Source organism: Electrophorus electricus, chromosome 7 (genome assembly GCF_041902795.1).
Source record: "Electrophorus electricus isolate QZ-2024a chromosome 7, ASM4190279v1, whole genome shotgun sequence".
Taxonomy (NCBI): domain Eukaryota; kingdom Metazoa; phylum Chordata; class Actinopteri; order Gymnotiformes; family Gymnotidae; genus Electrophorus; species Electrophorus electricus.
In genome coordinates, this window is record NC_137503.1 from 3,035,065 (window position 1) to 3,051,575 (window position 16,511).

General features: G+C 44.9%; 1 protein-coding gene across 2 annotated transcripts; it reads right to left on the minus strand.

Moving 5' to 3' along the window:
• Positions 1 to 124: 124 nt before the first annotated feature.
• On the minus strand, positions 125 to 13,784 carry hdlbpa (high density lipoprotein binding protein a). 2 transcript variants are annotated; one of them, XM_027007686.3, is made up of 28 exons: positions 13,637 to 13,784; positions 12,026 to 12,097; positions 10,407 to 10,521; positions 10,123 to 10,289; positions 9,395 to 9,610; positions 8,658 to 8,864; positions 8,051 to 8,266; positions 7,625 to 7,831; positions 7,006 to 7,113; positions 6,811 to 6,915; positions 6,621 to 6,699; positions 6,373 to 6,512; positions 5,911 to 6,015; positions 5,688 to 5,801; positions 5,450 to 5,536; positions 5,144 to 5,275; positions 4,784 to 5,002; positions 4,410 to 4,631; positions 3,854 to 4,072; positions 3,607 to 3,745; positions 3,341 to 3,489; positions 3,154 to 3,258; positions 2,854 to 2,988; positions 2,558 to 2,701; positions 2,264 to 2,443; positions 2,073 to 2,189; positions 1,628 to 1,768; positions 125 to 1,533 (listed from the first exon to the last, which is right to left on the minus strand). In XM_027007686.3, exons 3-28 carry the CDS (start codon positions 10,480 to 10,482, stop codon positions 1,441 to 1,443), a joined length of 3,822 nt encoding a protein of 1,273 aa, XP_026863487.1. In that variant the 5' UTR covers positions 10,483 to 10,521; positions 12,026 to 12,097; positions 13,637 to 13,784; the 3' UTR covers positions 125 to 1,440. The 2 variants fall into 2 exon arrangements, with proteins under 2 accessions (XP_026863487.1, XP_026863488.1); XM_027007687.3 differs by lacking the exons at positions 12,026 to 12,097; positions 13,637 to 13,784 and adding an exon at positions 10,792 to 10,951.
• Positions 13,785 to 16,511: the final 2,727 nt, after the last annotated feature.

The window sequence follows — 16,511 nt, forward strand, 5'->3', positions numbered from 1 at the left end:
TGGGGTTTGTTTGTTTTTTTTACACACTCACACCCCAACACACACACCTTCAAATGCCAGTAGATGCAAATTTGAAAGAAACCCTCAGTTATAGCTGTAATCAAAGACAATACACTACAGACCATTACAGATTTTCCATTTTTATTTTTTTTTTGGACAATGTAACTTCCAGTGTTATCCATTTCTGTGTTTGCATAATTCTTATAAGGCTATTGAAAGGGCCATTGCTATGGTTTTAGACGAACCTGCATAGCAACTGGAAGACAAAAAAAAAAAAAAAAAAAAAAAAAACTAAAATAAAGAAATATGGAGGGGGTGGTGGCAAAACTGACCCAGTAGCAAGGATGAGCAACAGGACATTACTTGACATTTAAATTGGCACAGTGGTATGCTATTTTCGCCCCAGACATGATCAGATTTCAATTCTTCCCATAAACCTTTTGTTTTTACGTGGGGTGGGGGGATTGAAAATATATAAGCCGTTTAGTGTGGTTTTTAAGTCCCAGGAATACTGGGGAGTGGGTAGGGGGTGGGAATACAAGTTCTTGGAACTTTCTAAACTGGCAGTTTGGTCAGAATTCTGTAGTGAATCGGTCTCCTCCATAACAGCTCCTAAGACTGCACTAAACACAGATTTCTTGCACAGAGCAACAAACATTAGATAGATGGATAGGTTGATCGATAGATAGATAGATAGAGATAGATAGATAGAGATAGATAGAGATAGATAGATAGATAGAGGGCAGAGGAAGACCGCTAAAAGGGTTGCAACAAGATCACATACATTTTTCTTGGGGAAGGAGACATTGCATTTAAAAAATATATATATATAGCTACCCACTTTCCCTCAGGTAAGTGACCTTCTACCAGAAGCATCTTTTAGAGGTATACAGTATATATTTATATATACATTTTATCCCACCCCGTTGCAAAGGCAACAAAGAAACAGAGCAGCTTGATCAACACAGAACACACAAGTGTTCAATCAACAGTTTCGTATTAAAATCATTGCGCCTGGCCAATTCCAGACCTGAAGCACTGCCAAGTGTGTTCCTCCATTATGCGATTGTCTGAATGCAAGCAAGTTGAATCAGACAAAAAAAATTTTAATGGCTGGGTAAAACTAGAGGCAGACCAGGTTAGACACCAAACTGAGTGAAAATTAAATGTCTGCTTTCATGCTCCTAAAAGGCAGACCGATTCCTGGAACTGGAGGAAGAAAGGTTTTGGGAAAGGTCTCTCCACCCATTTGATGCTTTCCACACCCCCCACCCACTCATTTCTAAAAAAATTTTTAATACATGTTGTTTGGCCTGGGGGGTGCAGTGTGTGTAGGGGTTTACTGGGGTTGATGTCAAATGGTCAGTCCACATCCAAGGGGAATTGGAGGGGGGGGGGGGGGGGAAGAAATCAAGAAGGCAGAACATATCCCAGAACATTTCAGAAACGCTTTGGTCCCCATGGAGAAGCCTTTGCTGCAGTCACAGGTGCACCAAAACTGGGGAAGTCCTCAGAGCTAGTCATATCTGGGGCCTAAAAAGGGGAAAGCAGAGGTAAAACAAATATTCAAACCCTGTGACCTGCAGAAGTAAGCTCAACAAGTGTGACTGAGCTGAAATGGGCTCACCTTCTCACTACTGGTAGTCCAGGGGGCCTCCCTTACCACGAAGCCCTTGGAAGGGCCACGGGGCTCATCCGGGTTGGCTGCTGCAGATACAGATGGCTTCATGTATGCTATCTTGGACTCGTTTTCCACCACATCTGCCATCTGAGAGGTGCAAAGGGGTGTTACATGATTTGCATCAGATGCATTGCACCTCAATTGTTGGCCACAAGTAACCAATTGTACAATTCAAGTTCAAGAGGTTGTCATTTCAGCTATATACAGGTACACAACAAAAACGAGACAATGTTCCTCCAGGACCATGGTGCAACAAACATGCTACACAAGTGCAAACATTCCAATATAGTGCAAAATGTCATTAAATAAACAATAACAAATACATGACAAACACAAATTCTTGCATCACATTCAAAGGAACCATAAACAAGGCATGATCAAGATCACTTACATATTCCTCTTCCAAATTGAGGAGGTGATCAATTGCCTCATCCACCATCTCTGGACGGCCAGTCACAGTTACCAAGTTGGGATCGGCAGCACCACTCTGAGGGAACCTCAGATCAACCTGGGCATCGGAGCGCAACGTTAGGAGCAGAGCACCAAAGTGTCCAAACAGCACAGGTTCTTGAACACACTCACCTTAAACTCGTCCATGATCTTGCGGATACCTTTGCCACGAGCACCGATGATGCGAGCATGAACTCGGCTGTCCAACGTAATGTCCTCCGAGATCATCTCCTCCAGTTCGTCGACAATAGCCTGGATGGAATCACGTGCCGCTATAGCATTCTGCTCATAGCCTGTGATGGTGATCTGGTCCTGCACACAAGTAAATAAAGCCAAGAACAGGGAGATAAAGAATCTGGACAAAAAGGTCAAGACGTGCTCTGGCAACTGCCCAAAGTCCTGCAGCACACATCTCACAAACATTACCTGGTTCTCATCGTTCTTTTCTGGAAACTGGATGTTGACGTCATGATCGGTTCGGATCTGGGTGATTATGGCACCCTTGCGACCGATGATCTTGGGATGATACTTGGGATCCACAGTGATGGTCAACCTGAAGCTCCTGAGAGCCTGTTGAAGATTCAGGCAGGATTCAACATGGGGGGGGGGGGGAAAGAGAAGGGAAAAAAAAAAAACCCACCACACACACACACACCCCCACCCCCAGACCACAAAACGCAGCTGAACACAAACTCATGAAACATCAGGCTGACTTCACTCACCCGATCCTCCTGCTCAGCCTGCAGCTCTTTGACGCGCTCAAGAAGACCACCTTTAGCGCGGTCCAGGTGAGTGGCAAGGCCTGTAATGGAGATTATGTCGGACTGGAGCTCAGGAGCAGGCACTTGAATATTGACCTGCAAGAGATGTAATTAAGAGCTTAGATTGAATACTTGACTATCTGATCTTTTGTCAATAGACATTATTCATTTAAAAGCCTCGTGGAATTCATTTGGATACTCTAGAGTAGAGAAGGTTCAAAGCGATTCTGTAATGAATATTCGCATTGTATATACAGAGACCTCAAATTCATCCATCATTTTGCGAATGCCACTGCCTTTCTGCCCAATGATGTAGCGATGAAGCTCAAAAGGCACTTCCACTTCAATGGTCACAGGAACCAGAGCCTGCAGGCAGTACAACTCACATGAAAATGCCCCAGCATCTGACAAAGCACTAAGGAACAAACATCCACATGCAGAACAATACCTTCAACGCCTCCACAGCAGCCGTGCACCTCTCCTTTCGGCCAGAGAGAACGATGACGTCGCATTTCTTCGGAGCTACAGGTTCCGCTGGATCCTTGATCTCGCCGTTAGCCTCCCCGTTCTCCTGTACTTGGGCCTCTCCTGAGGGAGCTAAGTCATAAAACGGACAGGTGTGAACACAGCCTTAAAAAGAACACGCATCTCATATCCAACACGGTTGGAGAATAAAGACCAAATGCAACACGGAAGCGCTTCACCATCACTTACCCTGCAGGTCCTCCCTCTCTGGAAACTTGATCTGCACATTGTGATCTCTAGTGATCTGCTGAATGCGAGCACCCTTGGGTCCCATGATGGAGCGATGGAACTTCTGAGGAATCACACACTCCATGGTCACCTGAGCATCCTGTGTAGGAGAAGAGACCAACGCTCGTGTTCAAACCTTTAATAAAATGGCAGAGACTTGTACAGTTCTCAGGACAGCCACTGGAAGGGAGCTCAAGTTCCAACTTACCAGATCCTCAATGATCTCCAGCATACGTTTTTTGGCTGCCTCCACACAGTCTTTGGCTCCCTTCAGCGTGACCCTATCACTCTGAGAGCCAGTGCGAGGAAAGCTAACCATCACACCGCCGTATTCATCAGCAATGTCCCTCAAGACCTGGCCACGACGTGCTACAAAGTAGCGGTGGTGTTTGGGGTCTACACTCATAATGTCCTCCACTACATTATCCTGAAGAGAGAGAGGAAATGAAGTCTCTTCAGTCGTCATTACGCATAATCAGAGACAAAAACAGATTACATGAGTATTGCCAATGGACTGCACTCTTGCTCAGTGGTGGGTCTGTCAATTCTCCCAAAACTTACCATATTAGACAATCACCATAGCAATCTTGCACTTTAAAACCACAGCTAGCTGCATGACTGATCTAGTGATTTCACATTGTTCAGCAATAGTAGCAAGCAAAACTAAATAAATAAAAATTTAGAACCTACAAAGTCTTAGCAAGTTCCACCAAGAAAAAGCTATAAATAGCTTATGCTCCTGCCAAGGGACTGAAGGGCCATACCAGGCTCTTAATTAACCCCTCCAGCTCCTTCCTGGCCTCCGCCACGGCTTCCTCAGTGCCGATGACCGTGATTAGCTCCTGGTCCTTATCCTCAGCCGTCGGAAAGATGATCCTGGCACCAGTGCTGTCACGCACCTTCCGGATGTTCCCACCTCCTTTCCCGATGAGAAACTTGTGGTACTCGGGCTTGGCACGGAGCTCTGCTGTGTGGCTTTTGGTTTGCTTTTAAAAAAAAAAAAAAAAAAAAAAAAAAAAAAAGCATACAGAATTATAGCTCCACTCATGTGTGTTAGTGATCATTAAAAGTTTAATGAATTAAAATAAAAACACAATGATTAGTGACAAATTGTAAGAGTGGCTGCAATGAAACCTACCTTCTCTACAGCCAGAGAGAGCAGCTGTTTTTTAGCCTTCTCCACCTCCTCGGCTGGGCCTCTGATTGTCACAGAGTCGATACCAGAGCCTTCAGTGGGGAAGTGAATATGCACTCCACCACACTCCTCCATGATGGAGCGTACAAAACGCCCCTTTGAGCCAATCAGGGAGTTGTGCAGCTTCGAGGGGATAGACACCTCCACCTCTGTGATGTTTGCCTAAATCAGAACAATGCGGTAATAAATAAACTAGATACATAGAGATCTCAAGAAAATGAGCAAAAATACAGTATGAATGCATGTGGCTTGTATTTGCTGACACTAGAGGCACAGTCTAAATAGATTACGAGGGTTCTTTACCAACTCTTTCTGAATAGCCAGAATCCGAGTTCTCGCTGCCTCACAGTTTGCCTTCTTCCCAGTTATGATTATCATCTCAGAGTTGCTGTTCTCTGCAGGCAGGTCGATTTTAGTGTTCGTCTCTTCACGAATCTGAAAAAGGTGAGGGGGGGAGAAATAAAATAAATCACTAGGCCTCGTCTGGCGATCGATTTAATTCCCAAGCACACAAAGAACCCAATCACAAAAATACATTGTGTATAACCATTTAAACGAGACCATCCACTTTACCCGCTTTGTGCATACCCCCAAAAACCATCTACTCACCTTTTTAATGTTCGCTCCTCCTTTACCGATGATGTTCTTGTGAAATTGCTTGAAAATGGGGACTGAGACAGAATAGCTGTTTTCCACCTGGGGGTGGGGGGAATAAATTGGTCATTGCTACTATACATTTGTTTCCCCTTGCTTTCACCATGAGTGAGGAGTCCTTTCTTTATACACATTATTCATTAGCGAGCACCTGATATTAGGCACCCTCAGTTCCTGAGGATCATCTGCTTACCATTTCAGCCACCATCTTCTGCATGAATTTCGTGCATTTCTCCACTTCAGTACGGGGCCCACGCAGCTGCACGATGTCACTCTTCTGCGCCGGGTCAGGGAAATTGATGATGACCTGTAGACAGAGGGAGGAAGCCTTATTTATTTAAAAGCCCCCTACCGTTTCCCAAGACAAGAACTCCAGCGTACACAGAGATGAGAAGGCAGACAAAGATGCTTCTTACTTCAGGGAATTTGTCTCGAACCTCCTTGATCTTCTCCCCTTTCTGCCCAATAATGGCTCGGTGAAAACGCTGTTCAATGATCATGTCCTTTGTACGCTCGTTCTCCTGTGGAACACAGTAAGCGTTAAGGGACGTCTGACTCACCTGTTGCCAAGCAACTACTTCCCAGAGCCCAAAGGACTTCATAGCAGTCATCACAGACTCACTGTACCGTGTGCATTTCAAACTCCACCAGTACACCACAAACCTTAAATCCTTACTCCAGCAAATCAAACTGATTACCAAGTAACCAGATCCAAATAAGATGCAAACACCCCCCCCCCCCCCCAGACAACAAATTGTTCCTGGTAGATGGAACAAAAGACTGAACCGGGGGGGGGGGGGGGGTGTTCAGTCAATGAGGAGAGAAACTGCCCAGAGAGCGAGCAGTTAAATCATGCTGAAGGTCCCCCCCACCCTCACCATGCGTGACGCCAGCTCCAGCAGCTCCTTCTTGGCCTCCTGAACACCCTGAGGGTCACCCTCAATGCGGATCAGGGTGCTCTTCTCATTATCAGGTGGAATGCGGACAGACACTTTGTACTGGTCCTTAATGCGGTTGACTGGGAAAAAACAGTGGAGGAGAAACTAAATCAATGTCCACTCTCACCACAATTTTCAGAAGTTGTTTAAAAAAATTAAAAATTAAAAAAAAACAAAAAAAACCCCACTGTTGGCACCGCCTTTCCCGATCAAATGCCTGTGGAACTTTGGGTCCACACAGATCTCGGCATAATCCATACGGCTAACCTTCAAAAACAAAAGCACATCGGTGTTGATGCAGAGGGACTATGCATAACTAGACATGCAGCACCGTATTAGGTCACCCAAGGTAACATGTCCCCGGTATCGGCTTCTTACCAGGTCGGAAACGATGGCTTCAATCTGACTCTGCACAATCTGGATGTCTTTGGTAGGTCCTTCCAGTGTGATTTTATCCTCTCCCTCAGTGAACTCGATGTGCACCTGCAACAAAAATCAAACCTGCTCGACCACAAAACGACACTGAAGCCTTCTGGAGACTACTTGGATACAAGCAGGTTCTATCCAGCTTACCTTTGGCATTTGTTGAGTAATCTTTGCCAGATTTTGTCCTTTCTTGCCAATAATGAAGCGGTGAAGCCAAGAAGGAGCCGAGACTGAGGACACAGTGTAGCTGTTGGCCTTGTGAGGGGTAAAGACACAGCCAGAGGGAGCAGAGTTGTATTACGCATTAGTATAATAATTCAGAAGATACCCATCAGAGAAACACAGCATAACATGATCAGCACCTCCTTTATCCCTCGTCATAACTAAATGAAAGCTTTCAGAACTGTACTCATTGGCAGAGAGCAAGTCTTCTTTATAATAAGAACACATCCTCCACTTCATAAAGCACTTGTCACAAAAACCTTTATAAAAATGTTTGGCAACTCGAAAAAGGGGTTTTAAGCATAGGTGCACCTCTGTACAAAAGGGAACACCAATACTGCCACAGGAAAATCCCATTCATGCTTTCATTACAGAGAGTGAAGAGAGAAACGCACACATGCCCGTTTACAATCAGTCTTCTGGACAGGGATTTAGATCAGTGCCAGACTCAAGGGGGAGGGGAAAGAAAAGAAGGCAACATAATTTAGTTTAAGACAGCTCCCCCTTTCCTCAGGTCAGCATTGCAGAGGGAGGACTGGTTTACCTTGGCGTACACTTCAGTGAGCGCCTGGCCCAGCCGGTCCGGCTCCCCACGCAAGATGACTGTCTCTGAGCTGCTGTCAGGGGGTGGGATCTCGACCGAGACGCCAGTCCTGTCCAGAATCTCCTGCAGGGTATTGCCCTTGGGCCCAATCACATATTTGTGCTGAGATTTCTTCACCTCCACTGCAATAGTGGTGGCATTCCTCTTCTAAAAATAAAAGAGGGAGGCAGGGAGGGACACAGCATAAAGTACATCAGCATCAATGCCAAACCAAACTCCTTCACAATCACACAAGATGAACAACCATTGGCTTTGGTGCACATCTAGCCATAATCAAAGTCAAAGATCAAGCAGCTTAATTTTTTTTGGGGGGTGGGGGGCAAATGTCCACATTAACATAAACGTGTTTAGATGAGGAATTCTCACCTTCTCCTCATAAACCTTTTTGATCATGGCCACGGCCAAGGCAACCTGCTCTTTCTCCCCAGTGATGACGATCTCCGTTTTGTTCACGCTGGGCGGTGGGACATTGATGCGGGCTCCTGTCTCCTGCATCATCTCGCTCACCACCTTGCCGTATGCACCGGTGATGAAGGGGTGGTAGACCTTGTCGATGTTCACCCTCTCGACAGCACGTTTGTCCTACAATATAGTGGCTAGTGTTCAGATCATGAGGTCAATCGAATCAAACAGTACAAGAAACCGAAAAAAAAAAAAATACATTAAAGAAATAAATTTAAGTTACGCTTGGAAACATGTTTGTGCACACACAGTCCAAGTACAGATTGCCGGCTACCAACCATCAAGGCATAAATTTTAAAACATTTAACTTGCAAAAGCCTTAAAAACCATGGAGGAATTGAATGAAAGACTTACAAGCCTATATAAATGCCCAACAGAGAGCCATTTTTAAAACACTTGAGAATTTCATTGTGTTAAAGTTGAATCTAAAGGAATTCTCAAGCTGCTTAACTCATTTCTTAAGAGTATGTCAAAGTTAAGTCGAGAGCGAGGCTAGTGCAAGCATCCCTACCTGCTCAGCAGAGATGAGCAGTATCTCATGCTTGGCCTTCTCCAGACCCTCCTTGGTGCCAGAGATCTTGATGTGATTGCTGGGGTCGTCGGGTCTCGGGATCTGGATCTTGGTGGCAGTCTTGAGCTCAAGCTCCTGTAGCTTCTCCCCATTCTTACCGATGACAAAGCGATGGTGCTCCTTGGGGATTGCCACAGTAGCCGAAGCCTAGGAGAGCAAGAGGAGACGGCTTTGGAAAAAAGGGCATTTCCCCCACACGAATTCCTGTAAACTAGCGCCACAGGCTTGACAGGAAGTTTGCTCCCTCCCATGTGACAAAGATAAAAACCACATTCAAGCCACAAAACAACCCACACTGCAACTGGTTTAAAGTAGTAGAGTTAGTTTATTAATAAAATCATCTGTCTGATTTTGCATGTAGCTAGTGATGACAGAAAACTTAAGGCTCAAAAATGCACTATATTGCAAAGGTTCTGCCGGCAGACAGGCAAGAGGCAACCTTAATGCCACTGGGCAGGAGCCTGCACACCATGATGCAAGGACAATTTTTAGTAACCACTTTCTCCATCAAGACACCAAATCCCTGCTGTTCAGTTCTAAAGCCAAGGCATTTGATTAGAGCTAAATGAAATGCAAAACTGAGCCGTGTCAGCCATTCAAGAGTACACTGAACCTGCCGCAAAGGACACAGTAAAGGGAGCTCTGCAAAGTCACTTACAACTTTCCCCAAGACTGACCTGAGTCTGCAGTCGGGACACAATTTCCTTGCGGGCCTTCATGACGGCATCCAGTTTCCCAGACACCATAATGGAAAGGCCCTGGTCCTTGGCCATGGAGAGTTCCAAGTGGGCACCAGTCTTGTGCATAATGTCCACACAGACCTTAGCCTGATCTCCTTCTCCAAACTGGTTCATGTCCTTGTACTTGCGCTCCTCCAGAGGCACATGGAAAACCTGGTGGGAGAAAACGATACAAGCTCAGTCACATGGACCTGGTGCACATGCAAAGTGAACAGACTAGAGATGCCCGAGGCCCAGAAGGATGGGAACACCAGGGTACTCATTTTTCCTATTAGCCCAAGATACAGGTTTCATGTTCATTACAAGAGTCTGTGTATAAAATTGGTTTTTAAAATTTTCAGCAAACAGTAGCCCCATGATATCTTTATGAAGCTACCACTGCTGTTTAAGATTGGAGTGAAAAGCAAACTGGCCTCTAATCATGTTCAAATCTTTGCTTAGTGCTCCCCCCCCACCATAGTGGTGTGTGCCTGTTGGGAGACCCATGACTTTGTAATAGTGTAATAGTAAAATGGTATACAACTTGAATCCCTTCACACATTTGAAAAACAAAAAAACAAAAATGGGGGGAAAAAACAATTATTCGCTCTCCACCCACAAGCAACGAGCTTTCACAAACACTCACAATTAAGAAATAAAGTGTTTGCATCTGACCTCACCCATACCTGGGTGATGATTGAGGATTTGAGAGGCCTGATTTTGGACATCCAGACATTTCCAACCTCCTGGGGCCCCTCAGGTGAAGCAGCCTTCTCAGGCAGAGGGGGGAAGGCATCCTTGTAGGTGGGGAGGTTGTCCTCATCTACAGAATCGCTGGATCCTGCCACAGCAGCTGCAAGCCAAGATGGAATGGGATAAAGGGGTGCATTCTCATCACCACCATACTGTTGCAGTCAAGCTCAGCACGCCAAACGCAACCCACATGGCTGGATGGGGTCGCGGCACTCACCTCCAACCTGCTCCGGCAGAAGGCCGCTGCGGTGCTCATTAAAGCTTTCCTGCGTAAGTACGGCGACTGAGCTCATGGTCGAAATCCCACGCTTACACGGAGTCCGAGTGTGCCACTGCAAGAGGAAGAGGCCAGTCAGTTAGGGGTCAAAATGCACCACAGGGGCACAAACCCACACAACATGGATCTATATAGCCTCATCTGCTTAAAGTGAAGAACTTTAAATTTCCCCAAGACACAGAATTCAGATGCATTAATACAGGCAGCATACTTTCACAAGGAAAAAGATATACAACTTTAATGACAAATTTTCAGAAAGGTATGTACAAACCTAATTTTAAAAGTACGCATTCTGACACAAAGGGTAAGCCTAGATGTCTGTTACCTTACGAAGGGCTAATTGTAAGCCTAGAAGTTAGCTGAAGGAGCACCAAAGCCAAGATTCACCCCTTCCCCCACTCCTATTTGCTGCACTCCATGTGGGTAGAACATCAGTAAGGGAAAACTTGCAGCATTTCAACTTTTTCATGTTTCAGCAAACATCTTGGAGTCCCTTAAGCCAGGAAGTTAGCGTATGCATAATGGAAAACGGACACCTTAAGTAAAATGACATTGGCACAACAACTTTAAAAGGGGTCAAGTTGCATATTCTTGGATGTGGCAACTCAAAATCAAGGCAAAAAACAAAGGCTTTTGGCTTACTGAAATACCAGCTCAAAATAAAACCCAGACCTACCTACCAGTTGAACAATGGTGTGACTTAAGGCCAGTGGAGACAAAGAATAAACCATGACAAGTCTCAAGACTTCAAAGTCCTGGAAGTCAAGAGAGCATATAATGCAGTGTGTTTACCATGCAAACATTTCGTCACATTTGTTCTGACGTACTTGGCCACCCTAGATTTCAGAGCTTTGATTCTTCACACAGAACGGGGCTGTTTTAACTTGCTTTTTCAAAAGCACCCTTGTGGGGGCCTCTTCCTCTGCAGTCCTCCTAAAGACTCAGATGGAGCAGTGTGAATGCTCACTTGGACTCTAAAGCCAGATCAAACCAAAACATTTCAAACCAACAGTTCCTTGTGGAGAAGCACCTCAACATAAAGACAAACCTTATTTTATTTAAGTCTCTTCTCAAAAGGCATTTCCCCCAAGGTGGTCACAGCCAGTTCCCATAACAGGATCCTCCATATATCAAAACATCACAAGTCTAAAAGGACGTCAACATGCAGCTCATCAACCCCACACTACGTCTTCTGAAACTGCCGAGTACACAACACTCAAGCACCACATGATATACCACGCATATATTTAATATACACCAAGTGCTCCTGGTAACCCTCCCAGATGGCATTCCTCATCTGTGAGCAGCCCCCAACCACAGCAGACAGCAAGTACTGGGATTCAAATCAGAAGCCCAAATCACAAGAACCTCTGCCTTTCTTTGACAAGGTGAGGCGATCGTGTAGTCGGGCATACCAAAACGCTTCAAATACTCTCAAGGGTTTCTGGTATTCAACGAGAGATGTACAGCTCGCATTGTAGTAATTAAACAATGAAAATCATGCAAAAGCATTCGACTCAGCTGATTACAATGCTGATGGACAAGAGCACTGATCTTACCAGCTAAATGGTCAGTTACCAGATAATCCGTCCTGTAAAGCTGCCCGTTCGTGTCAGCCTGCCAGCTTTTGCCTAAAACAGGAAAACCCCGATTAAAACATCTCAGCAAGAGCCAGTGATTTCTACATTCAATTCTAGAAAAACAAAATTACAGCATTTATTCCCATTTAGGCATTTTTTAATGTATAGAAGCCCAGGTACTCAGTTCCAACAAGCAGAACCATAGCAGCCCTTCAATACCTAGTGGGGCCAATTTAACCAAGAAACCATCTCTACCCATTGACAGGCAATAAATTGATAATTTGAGAACCCGTTAGGTCAATTCCCCTGATTTAATCGTATTAATCGTCAAAATGCACCTTCCATGAATAGATAATGACCTTCCCAAACAATGCGAAGAGTGCGAAAAGAAAAAAAACAAACACCATTTTTTAACGGGCTACTAGTTTTGTTTGATCATGTACCATTTGATTACTTCAAGGACGTATTCATAACGTTTGCGCTAGCTACCTAGTTAAAGGGCGACGTGGTGTACACTGCACGAGGTTTAATCGCAAAAAATAAGACAGACGTGGCCTTTTTATGCTGCGCAAGTTTGACCGGCTGCAAATGTATGCGGCACGTCGAGCAATTTTCCAAGAGAGTATCAGACAAACGGCGATTAAAACGAAAAGAGAGAGACAGTCTGGCCAACTCCTCGCATTTGCACAGGATATTTCATGCGTTTACACGAGTTGGCCTCTCCTGCCGTGGCTAGCTGAACTGAGACTCGAATAAAAGGCTAGCCAACTAGATAAACGCTTTAAAAGTGTTCGTGTTTTAGCGCAAAGTGGGGTAGACGGGGGCGGAAAAAAAGTTAATGAGCTCTTCCTAAACTTTAATCGGCGCCCCTGACGGAAAGAAACTCGGCTAACCAACTACCGATTATGCCCGAGTGCTACGTCAACCACCAAGAAGCTAGCGCTAGCTAGCCAAGTTAGCCACCGTGCTAGCCACGACATTTTCGCTTCTCTCGAGGATTTCCCAATTGTAAACGTTTATTCGCCATTTAAATGTGGTGGGCAGGGCGACATACATACGACGGCATGCGTTGTTTAAATTGCTGGCGACGTGTACCCCCTTTAAGACGCAGAGTGAGTGTTTATTTGGTTAATATGCTAGGCTAACCAAGTCGTAAACTTTGACTTGCGCGTGCGTGGCTGTGACACGTAGCTTAGCCAGACGGCTAGCGGCGCAGCTAATTCACGCACGATTACCAAAACTTTAAAATAAAAACTCTCCTAATAACTCTCACAAGTGACGACGTCGAATGAGTGTCCTTTCTAAAAATCAAAATAATAATAAAATGGTACAAAAGTGGCATAACATTATTTTTTTGGGGCGGATTCTAGCCGGCCACACCGCTGACAGTCTCCACACAAAGTCCACGTAGGCACTCGGCTAGCCGGGAGCGGAGGGCGACACGGTGGAGGAACCGACATGGAGTCGAGCCAAAGCGCGTCTTCCCACCCAAAATACACCGAGCGCCAGACCGAACAAAACCCGCCATCGGCGGAAGCGTCGACGTCCTGCGCGCACAACGCGACGGAGAGAGACCGTTCAAAGACTTACTCGTGTTTTTGTTTTTCCCGTCTGCCCTGTGTGGTGCAGAAGCTGGATCTCCAAACTCCACTGGCGAAGGGGAGGGGAAGCAGCCGGACACATATATACCCCCGCCTCCTCCCACTCGGATCCGCTCACGTCAGCCAGGCTCCGATCACTACATTACACATGTCACAGATCACATATGTTTTTTTTTTTATTCCTGTTTTTATTAATTCCGCGGGCAGTAGAGAGAGAGAGAGAGAGTGTTTTGCTTTTTTTTTTTTTTTTTTTACATTTGTTTGTTTTTATTTTAATTTTTTTTGCTTTACGGAATGTGTAATTGTTGGAGTGATATTGCTGGAGTTTTCGTAAGCTGTAAAAACTAGATACGTCGCTTATCTAGTTAAACTAACATTGTCTTATCAAAGTAGTTTAAATCAGTAATGTGTGTCTCTTATCTAGTTACACTGTAACATTGTCTTATCAGAGTAGTTTAAATCAGTAACGTGTGTCGTTTATCTTTTTAGTCTATAACATTGTCTTAACAAAGTAGTTTAAATCAGTAACATTTCTTATCAAAGTAGTTTAAATCAGTAACATGTCGTTTATCTAGTTACACTGTAACATTGTCTTGTCAAAGTAGTTTAAATCAGTAACGTGTGTCGCTTATTTAGTTACAATGTAACATTGTCTTATCAAAGTAGTTTAATTCAGTAACCAGTTTCGCTTATCTAGTTCGTTACTTTGTCTTGTCAATGTAATTTAATTAAGTAATGTGTGTCACTTCTCTATTTACACTGTAACATTGTCTTGTCAATGTAATTTAAATCAGTAATGTGTGTCACTTATCTAGTTAGTTGGAGGTTGTTGGTTTGTTTGGCTTGTGATTTGAAACTTTGTATGACTTTTGAGTATGACCATGTTTCCCCCATTTTTGGACTTCATTCTTTTGTTTTGCCCCTCCTGCTTCGGGAGCTGTCGTGTATATGTACTTATAGATATTGTATAGAGTGTGTAAATATTGTTTTGTTTGGTACTTTGGTATTGAATACTGGTGGTAGGGAGTGACTGTCATTTTTGTTGGATGTGGGTTTTGTCTCTGTGTTAGGGAGTATGTTTCTTGTGTTGTTAGGATTAGTTAGGGTGTAGTTTTATTTAATTAGTGTGCGTTTTGTTTGTTATTTTGGCCTGGGTCACTCCTGAAGACATATGCACCAGTATGATTGTTTGTTCATGAATCATAACCTCTGTACAATACACTGAAAAAAACCTTCCATTTGTGATTGTTTGTTTTATTGCTATTCACTTTTCACAACTTCCATTACATTATCCATTTGCACTTCTTTTCTCCTTGTTATGGCCTCACAGCTTTGATGGGGTCATAACAAAAGGTGAAAAATTTAGTTTGAAAACTCTAACCTAGTTATGCTATAAGCGACTGTTTTATTAAAGATTAGCATAGAGAGTTGTAACTATATACAATTTCAGTGCAGTTAATTCAGTTACTTTTGGTTTTGAACATCACATGTATAACAAATATTTGTCCATTCACTGCACACAAATAACCTGAGGTCTCGCTGCAGGTGAGAATTTGTCTGTCCACTTAGCTTTTAAGTTAAAGATTTGTCAATTCACATATTAAATTACTTACATTAGAGCACAGCCCAAGTACAGTTTTATGACATTTGCAATTTTCCTGACAGAACATAATTTTATTATTATTGTGGCGATTGCCATTGGACTTTCTTTGTGAGGCCAAAAAGAGAGTGGAGAGGGTCTGTCACGTTGAAGGCCCTGCAGATCTTCATAGGCGAAGCTATCAACGCTGGAGGAACTGAACATAAAGCACCATTGCTGGCCAGTGGATCATAAGGGGCCATGGCCAGTGTGCACAAGCAGCAACTCATCAACACCAATGACGCAGCGAATGGCAGAGAAAGCAGAAAAGACAGTGGGCAGCAGTAACAAGTAAGAGGATGTTTGCACGTCATAGGCAGTGGTGCGTGAACTCTGGCATGGGCTCGAGAGAGAAGCAGAGGCACCAGCTGTTGTGGCGTCGGTGCAGGTATAAAGGCGTCTTCCCAGCCATGGAGGGAGACTCCACATGGACCAACTTAGTGCAACAGAGCGTTAACAGCAGTGATGCTGCGTTGATTTGGCTCTATTCCCACCGGCTGCTGTGGGCTAAGAAAGAGGCAGCAGAGCAGAAAGTGGGGGAGTTGTGGCTGCAGGGGGCACTGAGTCATTGAACAGGCCCTGGGCAGCACTGTAGGTCCTGGCAACGACTAAAGATAACAGCTGGTGCTTACAGGGTCAACCTTTGGCAGCTCACCAATGTCACAAAGCCTGACTCGAACCTGCTCCCACATACTGAGGGTACGCCGGATCAGCTTGCTGGCTTAGCGGTGTTCAGCTCCCTGGATCTGCAGAGTGGGTATTGACAACTGGCACTCACTCCAGATGCCAGCATGAAGCCGGCGTTCATGTTAAGCACTGGACTGTGGCAATTCAGGCTGATGGCTTTCAGGCTTTGGAACGCACAGGCTATGTTCTCACACCTGATGGGAGCTGCTCTCAGGCGTTCCTGAGGATTGGTGCATCATCTGCTTAGACGACAACACGCCTAAAAGCCTGAAGTGGAGTTTCCCAGGTTATTAAGTCAGCAAACCTCTGGCTGTGCAAACTCCTCCAGAAGCGCATGAGTTTTCTGAGACGTGTCATGAGCGGGGCCAGCGTGGACACAGACCCAGGAAGGGTGGACACGGTGCACTGGCTTTGCCAACATGGTCGCAACACCACCCCGGCTCATAACGAAGGGGTGCCGCGTTCCAGTAGCATGAGGAGGCGGAGCATGCATTCACTGCTCTCCAAGCAGGGCTGGCATTCGGCGTCGCCCGGAGCA